Genomic DNA, 13,469 nt, shown 5'->3' with positions numbered 1-13,469 from the left:
AGCAAGCACACCACTCTGTTGGTCTAGATCTAGCACGGTTCACAACATGCAATTGTTAAAATACATTACCAGTCTCGGTCTCGTTGCAAGTATCTCCTGTAAAACCGTCTGAGCAGATACAGATAAAGGAATCTTTCTCTACTGTAGTCACACACGTCCCACCATTCTGACACACGTTCACTTTACAGGAATCCCCTGTGAAATTGGAGGTAAAAAAGGTTCTTTCAGTTCTGTTTACTCATCCCCCCCCCCCCCAAGTAAATAATTTCACTGAATGACTGCACTGATGTGACGTTTATGTCGTGGCTTGGGAAAACCCTTCATGTAGGTCATTTTTACAGATTTTCCTGAACTTAAATATCGTTTCTCTTTATGTCTCTCAAAGAATGAATACAGTATGAATGGACATCATGACCGGGATAGGAAAGTAAACAAAGTGTGCTCTAGTGGCTGGCTGCTGTACACATTTTCAATCCCACCCATTCCCATGTTACTGAATGGAGAGCACAACTGTCATTTTAAAAGTTACAGCTCCACAAATTACTTTTAGGAGCAGTGTTTTCAAGGTCAAGTTCATCCGACCTTGATAACAACCCCCCCCCAATAATTTTCCTCATGATCAGACTTATTTGGTGATATAAAAGGGCATAATTGATGGTGAGTGACCGCTTCAGCTATTATGAGGGAGTCTTGAAAACCAGCATGCCCACGCACCTAAAGCTCTACACACTTCTGTAGCAAAGCCAGGTCTTGTTCTGCTGTAAACTGTTCTAACAGACCTTCAGCAGGGAACTCTGCAGTTTTTCCTGGCACGTTTCTCATTTTGATGTCTAAACTAGCTTCTTGGACTAATATAACCAACATGAGTAAAAGAAGTGATGGTATAAACCAAGTTTAAAACTAGCTCAAGTTCATCGAAATTTTCCTTTAGTGAATTATACAGCCACAGTTTAGCATTTTGCAAATGAAAATCAAGCACACTGTACTGACTACAGAGTTAGCTGAAGCACAGTTCATTTATTTTTGATACATCATGCATGTGTGGCGGCACGGTGGTGTAGTGGTTAGCGCTGTCGCCTCACAGCAAGAAGGTCCGGGTTCGAGCCCCGTGGCCGGCGAGGGCCTGTCTGTGTGGAGTTTGCATGTTCTCCCTGTGTCCACGTGGGTTTCCTCCACAGTCCAAAGACATGCAGGTTAGGTTAACTGGGTGACTCTAAATTGACCGTAGGTGTGAATGTGAGTGTGAATGGTTGTCTGTGTCTATGTGTCAGCCCTGTGACGACCTGGCGACTTGTCCAGGGTGTGCCCCGCCTTTCGCCCGTAGTCAGCTGGGATAGGCTCCAGCTTGCCTGCGACCCTGTAGAAAGATAAAGCGGCTAGAGATGAGATGAGATCATACATGTGTATAAAAGGTTGCATGAGTCGGCTGAAAGGCAGACCCAATGCTGTCTGGCTGTATCCACTGCCCAGACTCCCATTTAAACCCCAAAAGGCTTCAAAAATGCACAACGGACAGCCATCAGTTATCTAGAATCGCTTATCCTGTGTAGGGTTGGGGCAAGCTGGAGCCTATCCCAGCTGACTATGGGCGAGAGGCAGGTTACACCCTGGACAAGTTGCCAGGTCATCACAGGGCTGATACACAGACAAAGCAACCATTCACACTCACACCTATGGTCAATTTAGAGCCACCAGTTAACCTAACCTACATGTCTTTGGACTGTAGGGAAACAGGAGCACCCAGAGAGAACATGCAAACTCCACACAGAAAAGGCCCCCTGTCAGCCACTGGGCTTGAACCCAGGACCAAAGGCCAATTTATGCTGACAACCCAGTCCTCGCAGACGGCATCGCAGATAGTGTCTGCGTAGCCCCCCCCCACCTTCGCAGACACTCTGCGCGCACCTCCCAAAAATTGTGACCACCGCAGAAGCCTCGCAGGCAAGAGGGCTCTGATTGGTCCACTCTACATCTGCTGTACACGCACTTCCGCTTCCCTACTTCCCCGGTTTGGTTTGTTTTCACGGCCGCCATTTTAAAAAACACGAGCGAAGATGGAGCAGCACGAAGAGCGGTTGATTGAGGAAGTACGTACATCTATACGACTCCAGTTCTAGTCATTATAAGCAACCGGAGGATAAACACTCCACTAACCACACCCACCAACTACTCCTAGCGATTTCGCGACTTCGCGCCCCCTTGCGTTGTGGCGGTGAATAACATTGCGCACACCTATTACTCCCCGCTCAACGATAAATTACAACTGTCTGCGAAAAGCTATCTGCGAAAGCTTTGTCGCAAGAGCATGCAGAGGCCTTTACTGTGAGGCAACAGTGCCAACCACTACAGCACCGTGCTGCCCCACACTGTACACGAATTATCAAATGTTGTCCACTCATACATACACGGTCACTGATCTCAACCAGTATAGCTCATTTTCATTTAAAGAGTTCTAATTATGCTGAAAGACACCCTGCCTATGTAATTAAGTTAATTCAGTGATATCAGTATGATTTTAATAAAATATCTTTTTCTTAAACTATAATGGATGGATGGATAGATAGATGTACACAATTAGCAGAAAACTCAACTGCGGCCAAAATTTGATTTTTCCACCCATGTCAGAATTCCACCACAGTGACATCCGATGGGTTTTTCCAGACCAGCCATTTATATGACCACCATAGTGCGGTGGTGAGCAACTGTTTCCGTGATAATTAACACAAACCCAGGAAGGAGTTTTGTGTTTACCAGGAAAAGAGAAGCAAAAAACAGCATGTCATCACAATGTGCTCTAATGTTTGGAACAAGAATGATGTGTGTGCGTGTTTGGTTGCTGCGAGTGCTGACCAAGTGCTCGATGCTTCCACAAACACCACAGTATTATGACCACCGGTCAGCTGGTTAGTCAGAGTCTAGGTATGTTTACAACCCCAATTCCAAAAAAGTTGGGACAAAGTACAAAATTGTAAATAAAAACGGAATGGAATGATGTGGAAGTTTCAAAATTCCATATTTTATTCAGAATAGAACAAAGATGACATATCAAATGTTTAAACTGAGAAAATGTATCATTTAAAGAGAAAAATCAGGTGATTTTAAATTTCATGACAACACCTCTCAAAAAAGTTGGGACAAGGCCATGTTTACCACTGTGAGACATCCCCTTTTCTCTTTACAACAGTCTGTAAACATCTGGGGACTGAGGAGACAAGTTGCTCAAGTTTAGGGATAGGAATGTTAACCCATTCTTGTCTAATGTAGGATTCTAGTTGCTCAACTGGTCTTAGGTCTTTTTTGTCGTATCTTCCGTTTTATGATGTGCCGAATGTTTTCTATGGGTGAAAGATCTGGACTGCAGGCTGGCCAGTTCAGTACCCGGACCCTTCTTCTACGCAGCCATGATGCTGTAATTGACGCAGTATGTGGTTTGGCATTGTCATGTTGGAAAATGCAAGGTCTTCCCTGAAAGAGACATCGTCTGGATGGGAGCACATGTTGCTCTAGAACCTGGATATACCTTTCAGCATTGATGGTGTCTTTCCAGATGTGTAAGCTGCCCATGCCACACGCACTAATGCAACCCCAAACCATCAGAGATGCAGGCTTCTGAACTGAGTGCTGATAACAACTTGGGTCGTCCTTCTCCTCTTTAGTCCGAATGACACAGCGTCCACGATTTCCATAAAGAACTTTACATTTTGATTCGTCTGACCACAGAACAGTTTTCCACTTTGCCTCAATCCATTTTAAATGAGCCTTGGCCCAGAGCAGACGTCTGCGCTTCTGGATCATGTTTAGATACGGCTTCTTCTTTGAACTAGAGTTTTAGCTGGCAACGGTGGATGGCACGGTGAGTTGTGTTCACAGATAATGTTCTCTGGAAATATTCTTGAGCCCATTTTGTGACTTCCAATACAGAAGCATGCCTGTATGCGATGCAGTGCTGTCTAAGGGCCCGAAGATCACGGGCACCCAGTATGGTTTTCCGGCCTTGACCCTTATGCACAGAGATTCTTCCAGATTCTCCGAAGCTTTTGATGATATTATCAGGGATCCCAGCAGTAATTGAAAAAAAAAAATAGAGGAATGTAAGAAACTATCACCGGGCGGCACGGTGGTGTAGGCTAGTGGTTAGCGCTGTCGCCTCACAGCAAGAAGGTCCGGGTTCGAGCCCCATGGCCGGCAAGGGCCTTTCTGTGCGGAGTTTGCATGTTCTCCCCGTGTCCACGTGGGTTTCCTCCGGGTGCTCCGGTTTCCCCCACAGTCCAAAAACATGCAGGTTAGGTTAACTGGTGACTCTAAATTGACCGTAGGTGTGAATGAGTGTGAATGGTTGTCTGTGTCTATGTGTCAGCCCTGTGATGACCTGGCGACTTGTCCAGGGTGTACCCCGCTTTTCGCCCGTAGTCAGCTGGGATAGGCTCCAGCTTGCCTGCGACCCTGTAGAGGGATAAAGCGGCTAGAGATAATGAGATGAGAAACTATCAGCAGGGGTCAAGGGGGCTGCCTGAAGCTGTTGAGATTTTAACATTTAAAGATGCTATAGAACACATTTTTTACATAGATTTAACACAGAAAAGCAACAGAATTTGTGTATCTATTTGTGTATCCATAATGTGTATCTATTTGATGCCATATTTTGTAATCAATGATAAGTGGCAAAAAAAATAATAATAATGACGAAAATGTAGCTTTGAAGAATATACTTGCCTAAATATTCCACTGATTTTGTTATAACAATAGTATCCATAGTTCATCTCATTTGTTTATTTTTGTTTCAAGCTAATGTCAAAACTAGTCTAATATAAGCCACATTCATTTTTCAAAAATCATGCATATGAGCAGAAATCAATGATTCAGTAATATTAGGTATATACATATGTACAGCAAATACTGGAGATATTTGATTTAAACCTCTCTTTTTGAAAGGTTTCACTGCAAAGGAATTTAATGCTCTTTTCTGGGGTGCATTCTGTCTTTCCTCCAGTTTGCTCTGCTTTTGTTTCTCTGATCTTTCCTTCTGCTTTTCTGATGTTCCTGCAGTGCTCTGAATTAAGTTCAACGCATTAGAAACAAAAGCACGAACGGAGTTAAAACATGTTTTCTACCAAATGGGCGCAGCCATATTGTTTTCTTGTTCTATCGCGTACAGTCTCGTGGTCAGTGTTGCCAGATACTCCTGACGTTTTCCAGCCCAAAATATGTTCAAAACCCGCCAAAATGCACTTGAAACCCCCCAACTGGGCGGAGAACCGTGCAATCTGGCAACACTGCTCGCGGTATTTACATCAATTTAACTTCCGAGTGTTCCCGAATGTCAACGAGAACAAACGAAGCTGACGAAAACATCGCTAAACAAGCAAACCAAAATCAGAATGTATTCTGCTGGTCATTTTACTTAAACATATTTTTAATGGAAATACAAGAGATTTAAAAAAAAAAAAAAAAAAAAAAAAAACCAAACCCAACACTTTCACTAGAAAATAGCGGAATTCCGCTAAATAGTGGATGTCTGGGATCCCTGTATTATGCACTGTAGATGATATGTTCAAAAACTCTTTGCAATTTTACACTGTCGAACTCCTTTCTGATATTGCTCCACTATTTGTCGGTGCAGAATTAGGGGGATTGGTGATCCTCTTCCCATCTTTACTTCTGAGAGCTGCTGCCACTCCAAGATGCTCTTTTTATACCCAGTCATGTTAATGACCTATTGCCAATTGACCTAATGAGTTGCAATTTGGTCCTCCAGCTGTTCCTTTTTTGTACCTTTAACTTTTCCAGCCTCTTATTGCCCCTGTCCCAACTTTGAGATGTGTTGCTGTCATGAAATTTCAAATGAGCCAATATTTGGCATGAAATTTCAAAATGCCTCACTTTCGACATTTGATATGTTGTCTATGTTCTATTGTGAATACAATATCAGTTTTTGAGATTTGTAAATTGCATTCCGTTTTTATTTACAATTTGTACTTTGTCCCAACTTTTTTGAAATTGGGGTTGTATTAGAGACAAACAGTATTCCAAGATGTGTTTTTCTCCACCAGAAAATAAGTTTCATTTTATATTCCTTGGATGTGTTATCCTTTGAGAAAATCCAGACGTGTATTTAATTATATTACAATTAAATGAAAAACGCTCCAGGGAGGTTCTGACCAAAATGCTTTATCTTTCTCCAGTCAAGGACAGGTGGGTCTATTTAGACACCTTAATGCAGAAGCTACATTCCCACAAATCTATCATGAATGTGAAACATCTGAAGATCTTCCTGTCCTCCCTTGGCACGCTCTCAAAATACCAGGCCTTGATACACCAATTCTTTTCAAGGTAACATCCATCCTAAACTGTCATAATTTGTAAATAATTGGAGGCTTAATTACAGTTGACTTAAGTTTCTCATTCCGTTGCAGACTCACAGCATTCCTTGGAGGTTATTCTCTCTGGAAGGATGGCATGGCCTTGGAAATAACCATCATTCATTAAAAGTCTGTTTAGGAGTAACTGAATGTACTGCAACACCCAAGAGCGGAGGATGAATTTCAACCCCCATGACTCCATAACATGAAATCATTCCTCAGAAGAATTAAAAACTATCATATAGGATAGGCATGAGAACCTCCTGAGACTCTCTAAAAAGGTAGGCAGGTAAATAAGACAGACCGACCTGAGAACAATAGTATTCACAGAACTCTTCCTGGAAGCACATGAGGAACACTGGTTGTAATTCACAATTTAATAATGGATTTGATAAAAGCAGGGAAATGCCATTCCTCTTTTACTTAAAAAGTGTAAAAGAGGAATGCCTCTAAACCCCACATTTTTTCTTGTACAAAGCAACAATCGTTATGTTGACTGACCATGTGTTTTTTGAACCATAGCTGATCCCAAAGGCCATAAAATAATAGGAAAAAAAAAATCAATAAGATCAGTCGATTTTCACGGAATCTGCCAAGTCTGAACTGGAAAAGCCAGAAGGGGGTGCGTGACGTCACACATGTAACAATTCAGGTATCAATTTCATTCCCGTGCACAGCAGTGGTTAGACCAGTCTCGATATGGAATCATGCTTTGGAGAGAATTCCGATGGTGATTTTTAATGTCGGATGAAGGGGCTGATGATCATCAAGGATATTCTGGAGTAAACAGTCCTTGAGCCCTCAAGACAAGAAACTGCCAGGTCACGACAGACTTCCTCTGTAGCGCACAAGAATTGGAAAGATAGAGATGTGCAGAATGCAGTGGTTACCTTTCATCATGAACAAAACTAACAAGAGTGCTCCAAGAGCACAATATCCCTCCCTGGCAACTATGCCGTAACTCTAGTAAAATGTAACCGAATTGAATGAAATTGCAATATGAGCATGACCAACATAACAAAAGAATCCTGTCAAGTTTCATGAAATTCCTCCAAAAATTGAGAGGAGTTGATTTCAGAAGGTGAGCACCCTTCCTGGGATGGATATCGCCACAACATAACCCCTCTTCATGCCTTTCGGGCAGCAGGGGATAAAAATTGTAAGGGAAGTTGATTTCAGAAAGCAAGCACACCTTGATGAAATTGCCAAAGTACAAGTTAATTAATAATCAAGGCCATAACTCTGGTAAAATTTGCCCAAATTAAGTTAAATTTCAATATGCGTATAACTGTCATATAACAAAACCTTTTGCCAAGTTTGGTGAAATTCCTCCACAAATTGAGAGGGGAGTCGATTTCAGAAGAATGTACACACTCGAAATTGTCAAAGTGCAAGTTATTTAATCAAGGGTCAAAACTCTGGGAAAATTTTCACAAACGAAATTAAATCGCAATATGCGTATTACTGTCATATAACAAGGCCTTTTACCAAGCTTCAAGAAATTCGTCCAAAAATTGAGAGGAGTTGATGTCAGAAGGCAAGCACACCTTCATGAAAGTACAAGGTTGTTAATCAAGTGCCACAACTCTGGTAAAATGTGACCGAATTTAACGAAATTACAATATGTGTATTACCGACATAGAACAAAGAATCCTGCCAAGCTTCATGAAATTCCTCTAAAAATTGAGAGAGGAGTTGATTTCAGAAGGTGAGCACCCTTCCCGGGACAGACGAACATTACCACGACATAATCCCCCTTCAGGCCTTTCGGCCAGTGGGGGGGGGGGGGGGGGGGGGGGGGAGATAAAAACAGAGCCTTGCAATATTGCAACCTGAGAGCATTTAACACGTTTCAGTTAATAATTGATTGCGCACATGCATTTTTTTTTTCCTGTTGAAGTGCATCAGATATGATGAGATTGGATGTCGCAAGCATGTACAGTGGTGCTTGAAAGTTTGTGAACCCTTTAGAATTTTCTATATTTCTGCATAAAAATATGACCTAAAACATCAGATTTTCACACAAGTCCTAAAAGTAGATAAAGCGAACCCAGTTAAACAAATGAGACAAAAATATTATACGTGGTCATTTATTTATTGACGGAAGTGATCCAATATTACATATCTGTGAGTGGCAAAAGTATGTGAACCTCTAGGATTAGCAGTTAATTTGAAGGTGAAATTAGAGTCAGGTGTTTTCAATCAATCAATGTGATGACAATCAGGTGTGAGTGGGCACCCTGTTTTATTTAAAGAACAGGGATCTATCAAAGTCTGATCTTCACAACACATGTTTGTGGAAGTGTATCATGGCACGAACAAAGGAGATTTCTGAGGACCTCAGAAAAAGCGTTGTTGCTCATCAGGCTGGAAAAGGTTACAAAACCATCTCTAAAGAGTTTGGACTCCACCAATCCACAGTCAGACAGATTGCGTACAAATGGAGGAAATTCAAGACCATTGTTACCCTCCCCAGGAGTGGTCCACCAACAAAGATCACTCCAAGAGCAAGGCGTGTAATAGTCGGTAAGGTCACAAAGGACCCCAGAGTAACTTCTAAGCAACTGAAGGCCTCGCTCACATTGGCTAATGTTAATGTTCATGAGTCCACCATCAGGAGAACACTGAACAACAATGATGTGCATGGCAGGGTTGCAAGGAGAAAGCCACGGCTCTCCAAAAAGAACATTGCTGCTCGTCTGCAGTTTGTTAAAGATCACATGGACAAGCCAGAAGGCCATTGGAAAAGTGTTTTGTGGACAGATGAGACCAAAATAGAACTTTTTGGTTTAAATGAGAAGCATTACGTTTGGAGAAAGGAAAACACTGCATTCCAGCATAAGAACCTTATCCCATCTGTGAAACATGGTGGTGGTAGTATCATGGTTTGGGCCTGTTTTGCTGCATCTGGGCCAGGACGGCTTGCCGTCATTGATGGAACAATGAATTCTGAATTATACCAGTGAATTCTAAAGGAAAATGTCAGGACATCTGTCCATGAACTGAATCTCAAGAGAAGGTGGTTCATGCAGCAAAACAACGACACTAAGCACACAAGTCGTTCTACCAAAGAATGGTTAAAGAAGAATAAAGTTAATGTTTTGGAATGGCCAAGTCAAAGTCCTGACCTTAATCCAATGGAAATGTTGTGGAAGGACCTGAAGCAAGCAGTTCATGTGAGGAAACCCACCAACATCCCAGAGTTGAAGCTGTTCTGTACGGAGGAATGGGCTAAAATTCCTCCAAGCCGGTGTGCAGGACTGGTCAACAGTTACCGCAAACGTTTAGTTGCAGTTATTGCTGCACAAGAGGGTCACACCAGATACTGAAAGCAAAGGTTCACATACTTTTGCCACTCACAGATATGCAATATTGGCTAATTTTCCTCAATAAATAAATGACCAAGTATAATATTTTTGTCTCATTTGTTTAACTGGGTTCTCTTTATCTACTTTTAGGACTTGTGTGAAAATCTGATGTTTTAGGTCATATTTATGCAGAAATATAGAAAATTCTAAAGGATTCACAAACTTTCAAGCACTACTGTAAATGTTGCTCATAATCCTGCGTCTGGTGCAGATAGAGGAAATCGACAAACTGTCCAAATGTCAGATCAAAAGGTCCTTTATTAAATAAATGGGTTTCTTTTTGCACCAGTAATTCCCATGCGGTTGTTCTGGTGGTGGTGAACACTTGAATCAGATTTATTATTAGTAGGTGACACGAAATCTGCCCACTTCATTTGCATAAACTTCATCCACTGTCGCTTTAGATTAGTGTCATTTCTTGGAAATTCGTAAACTGAAATGTCCGGTTGTATATGGCAGTGGTTTTCAAAGTGGGGGCCGCCAGGGGGCGCTAGGGGGGCCTCAGAAAGTTGGAGGGATGATAAAAAAAAAAAAAAAGTGGAAATTTTTTTTTTAAATTATTAAATATATTGTAATTAGTTTTTTAATCATTATAAAATATTATTAATAATACTACATATCGAAACGTTGTTTGCCATGCTCATCTCTCCAATTGCCTGTGACGTTGCGGTTTGCGCCATTTATCAAGCTGCTTTGCTCCTCAAGCTAGCGTATTGCTAGTGCAAAATGGACAGGTTTTTGAAGAAACCGAAGGAACAAACCAACAGCCCTGCTGTGGACGACACTGCTGCGAAAAAAAACTAAGAAATCCTGGCCAACTAAAATCCAAAAATATGAGGCAACATACATTAAGTATGGCTTTACAGCCATACAGAAAAATGGCCATGATTGCCCGAAATGCGTCCTCTGTCTGGAGACCCTGTCAAACGAGTGCTTAAAACCTTCGAAACTTCAGCGTCACTTGGTACAAAAACATCCGACAGATGCCGAAAAAACAGTAGATTTCTTCAGATGCAAAGAAGAGCATTTGGTCAGGCAATCTGCTGCATTCACCCAGCAAGCTACTGTCCCCGAGCGGGCCCTGAAGGCATCATTTTTAGACTCGTACCACATTGCTCGTGCTAAAAAACCTCACTCAATTGGAGAAGATTTGATTTTACCAGCCACCAAAGACATTGTCCGAGAATTGCTTGGTGAGGATGCTGCCAAAAAACACCACACCACACACACAATGCTGTCCCACTCTGATAACACCGTGAGTCGACGGATTGGTGACATGGCTCAAGACGTATCTGCTCAGCTGTTGGAGCAGGTGAGAGCCAGCGAATACGTCACACTTCAGCTGGACGAGAGCACAGATTTATCCAATGAGGCCCAACTGCTTGTGTACATCAGATTTATTTCACAGGAAAGATCTGTGGAGGAAATACCATTTTGTAAAGCACTTGAAAGAAGAACTACTGGGAAAGACATTTTTCAAGTTTTGGACGATTACATCGAGTCTAACGGATTGGACTGGACCCGTTGTGTGGGGGTGTGTTCGGACGGAGCCGCGGCAATGACCGGGAAGATCAGTGGAGTGACCGCTCTCATTAAGCAGAAGGCCCTGCATGTAGTGGCCACACACTGCATGCTCCATCGCGAGGCACTGGTCGCAAAAAGGATGGATAACGAGTTGAATCAGGTACTACAGGAGGTTTTACAGTTTATTGTTCAGTGCGAAAATATTTGTGTTGAAAACATGTTAGTTAATAATATTCTTACACTGAACAAATGTAACAATTATTGACTATTGAATAAAAGTAAAACATTCTAAAAGCTGATGTTTCTTTACATATTTTGTAGCACTGTCTGTGGGTTTGCAAAGGGGGTCCCCGGCCAGAAGCTAATGCTGTTTGGGGGGCCTTGGCATGGAAAAGTTTGGGAACCCCTGGTATATGGATTTGAACATCCAAACAATGCAGCGCTTTCCCATAATTATTTTTGTAAGATTCCAACAATATCCAATTTCAGCAAGTAAACAAAGCACCAAGTCAGATGACCCAAAATGACCCAGATAACCAGGGTTCCACAAGTGACATCATGCTGGATTAGCCCTGAGGCAAGGCTGCCTTTTTCCGGGATCCAGAAGTCACGATTTATCGATAGTTTTGTGCTTGATAAAATTATTTTTCCCCTGCTTTAATTCATTTTAGTCATTACTAATTATATTTATAGCCCAAACAGCAGCATTTCCAAGTGTTATTTAATTTCGTTTATAATTTCACTATAATTATTCTCTTCTAATTTGGCCTCATTTTCTATCAAATTTGCTTCAGAAATGAAAGTGTTACTGTCCTGAAAACATAATCGAGTTATTCAAGGAGATATTTTTGTTTGTTGTCTCTAGGCTGAAAAGAGAGTTTAGAGCTGCTCACTCATTGGTTAGAACCTACACTGCCATGGCCTTCTGTCCTGCCAATGATGTTTATGTAGGAAGTGACAAATGAATTAACCAATAACCATTGGGAGGGACCAAAAACGTAAGTCACCCTCGGCCTTCTCGAAGGCCAACACAAGCTTAACCATGAGTCGGCGCCGTCAGTGCAGCAGTGAAGTCATCTTCCAGCCGGTGTAGCATTCATCAGTAGTGTTAGTGAATGCTAATAAAGCAGTCAAGCCAGTGCTATCAAGAGCAAGTAGTACAGGTTAATGACCGAGAAACTAAGATTTCTGTCTCCAGACTCTTTCCCACACATTTTCCCCACTTATTTTCATTCTACTTTTATATTTTGCATTGCATATGCACTTATTTCTTTTTATATATTAGTAAGCATAGTTTGGTCGGGTAGCTGCAAAATAAGAATTTCATTACCCAATAATAAACCGCTGTCTTATTGTGTATATGACAAATAAACATCTTGAATGCTCACTACAGTATTCTTCACTCCAAGTTAAGTATTAATTTCCCTATGTAATTTACTGAGTTACTTTTAAAAATCAACATCGTCAACTACACACAACGGCCACTAATCCCTTGCAAAAATCCTTCATCCTGTTGCTTTTTTGGTGTCTGGCCAAGTATTGGCTGAGCTCAAGTCCCAGCTCTAATACCTTCACCACTGCTTAAACAAAGAAGCACAAGGCATTCATCTCATTATCTCTAGCCGCTTTATCCTGTTCTACAGGGTTGCAGGCAAGCTGGAGCCTATCCCAGCTGACTACGGGTGAAAGGCGGGGTACACCCTGGACAAGTCGCCAGGTCATCACAGGGCTGACACATAGACACAGACAACCATTCACACTCACACCTACGGTCAATTTAGAGTCACCAGTTAACCTAACCTGCATGTCTTTGGACTGTGGGGGAAACTGGAGCACCTGGAGGAAACCCACGCGGACACGGGGAGAACATGCAAACTCCACACAGAAAGGCCCTCGCCGGCCACGGGGCTCGAACCCGGACCTTCTTGCTGTGAGGCGACAGCGCTAACCACTACACCACCGTGCCGCCACATGGCATTCATTCATCAATAATTAATACTTTTACAGTTAACACAGAAAACATCAAACACATTCAAGGTCTGGGAAAAATAACTATATATAAGTAGCCTAATAATTACAAGGTGTTTATATAATTTTAATACGTTTTTCCTCCCCAGTCAGTCATTCATTTTCTTCACTGCATACACAAGCTTCCCTTGTCATTTAAAGCCACAGGCACCAGCAGTGCATTACAGCAAACATATCAGCTGTAAAATTT

General features: G+C 41.9%; 1 protein-coding gene across 1 annotated transcript in view; it reads right to left on the bottom strand.

Moving 5' to 3' along the window:
- The window catches only part of mfge8b (milk fat globule EGF and factor V/VIII domain containing b), a 45,635-nt gene that overhangs the window by 24,128 nt on the left and 8,038 nt on the right, over positions 1-13,469 (bottom strand). Inside the window, exon 2 of the mRNA XM_060928105.1 lies at positions 70-195. Within this exon, the coding sequence (XP_060784088.1) occupies positions 70-195 (126 nt within the window). The remainder of the gene's footprint in view (positions 1-69; positions 196-13,469) is intronic.

This window comes from Neoarius graeffei, chromosome 8 (genome assembly GCF_027579695.1).
Source record: "Neoarius graeffei isolate fNeoGra1 chromosome 8, fNeoGra1.pri, whole genome shotgun sequence".
In the NCBI taxonomy this organism is placed as follows: Eukaryota; Metazoa; Chordata; class Actinopteri; order Siluriformes; family Ariidae; genus Neoarius; species Neoarius graeffei.
This window is presented reverse-complemented; position numbering and strand designations above follow the sequence as displayed.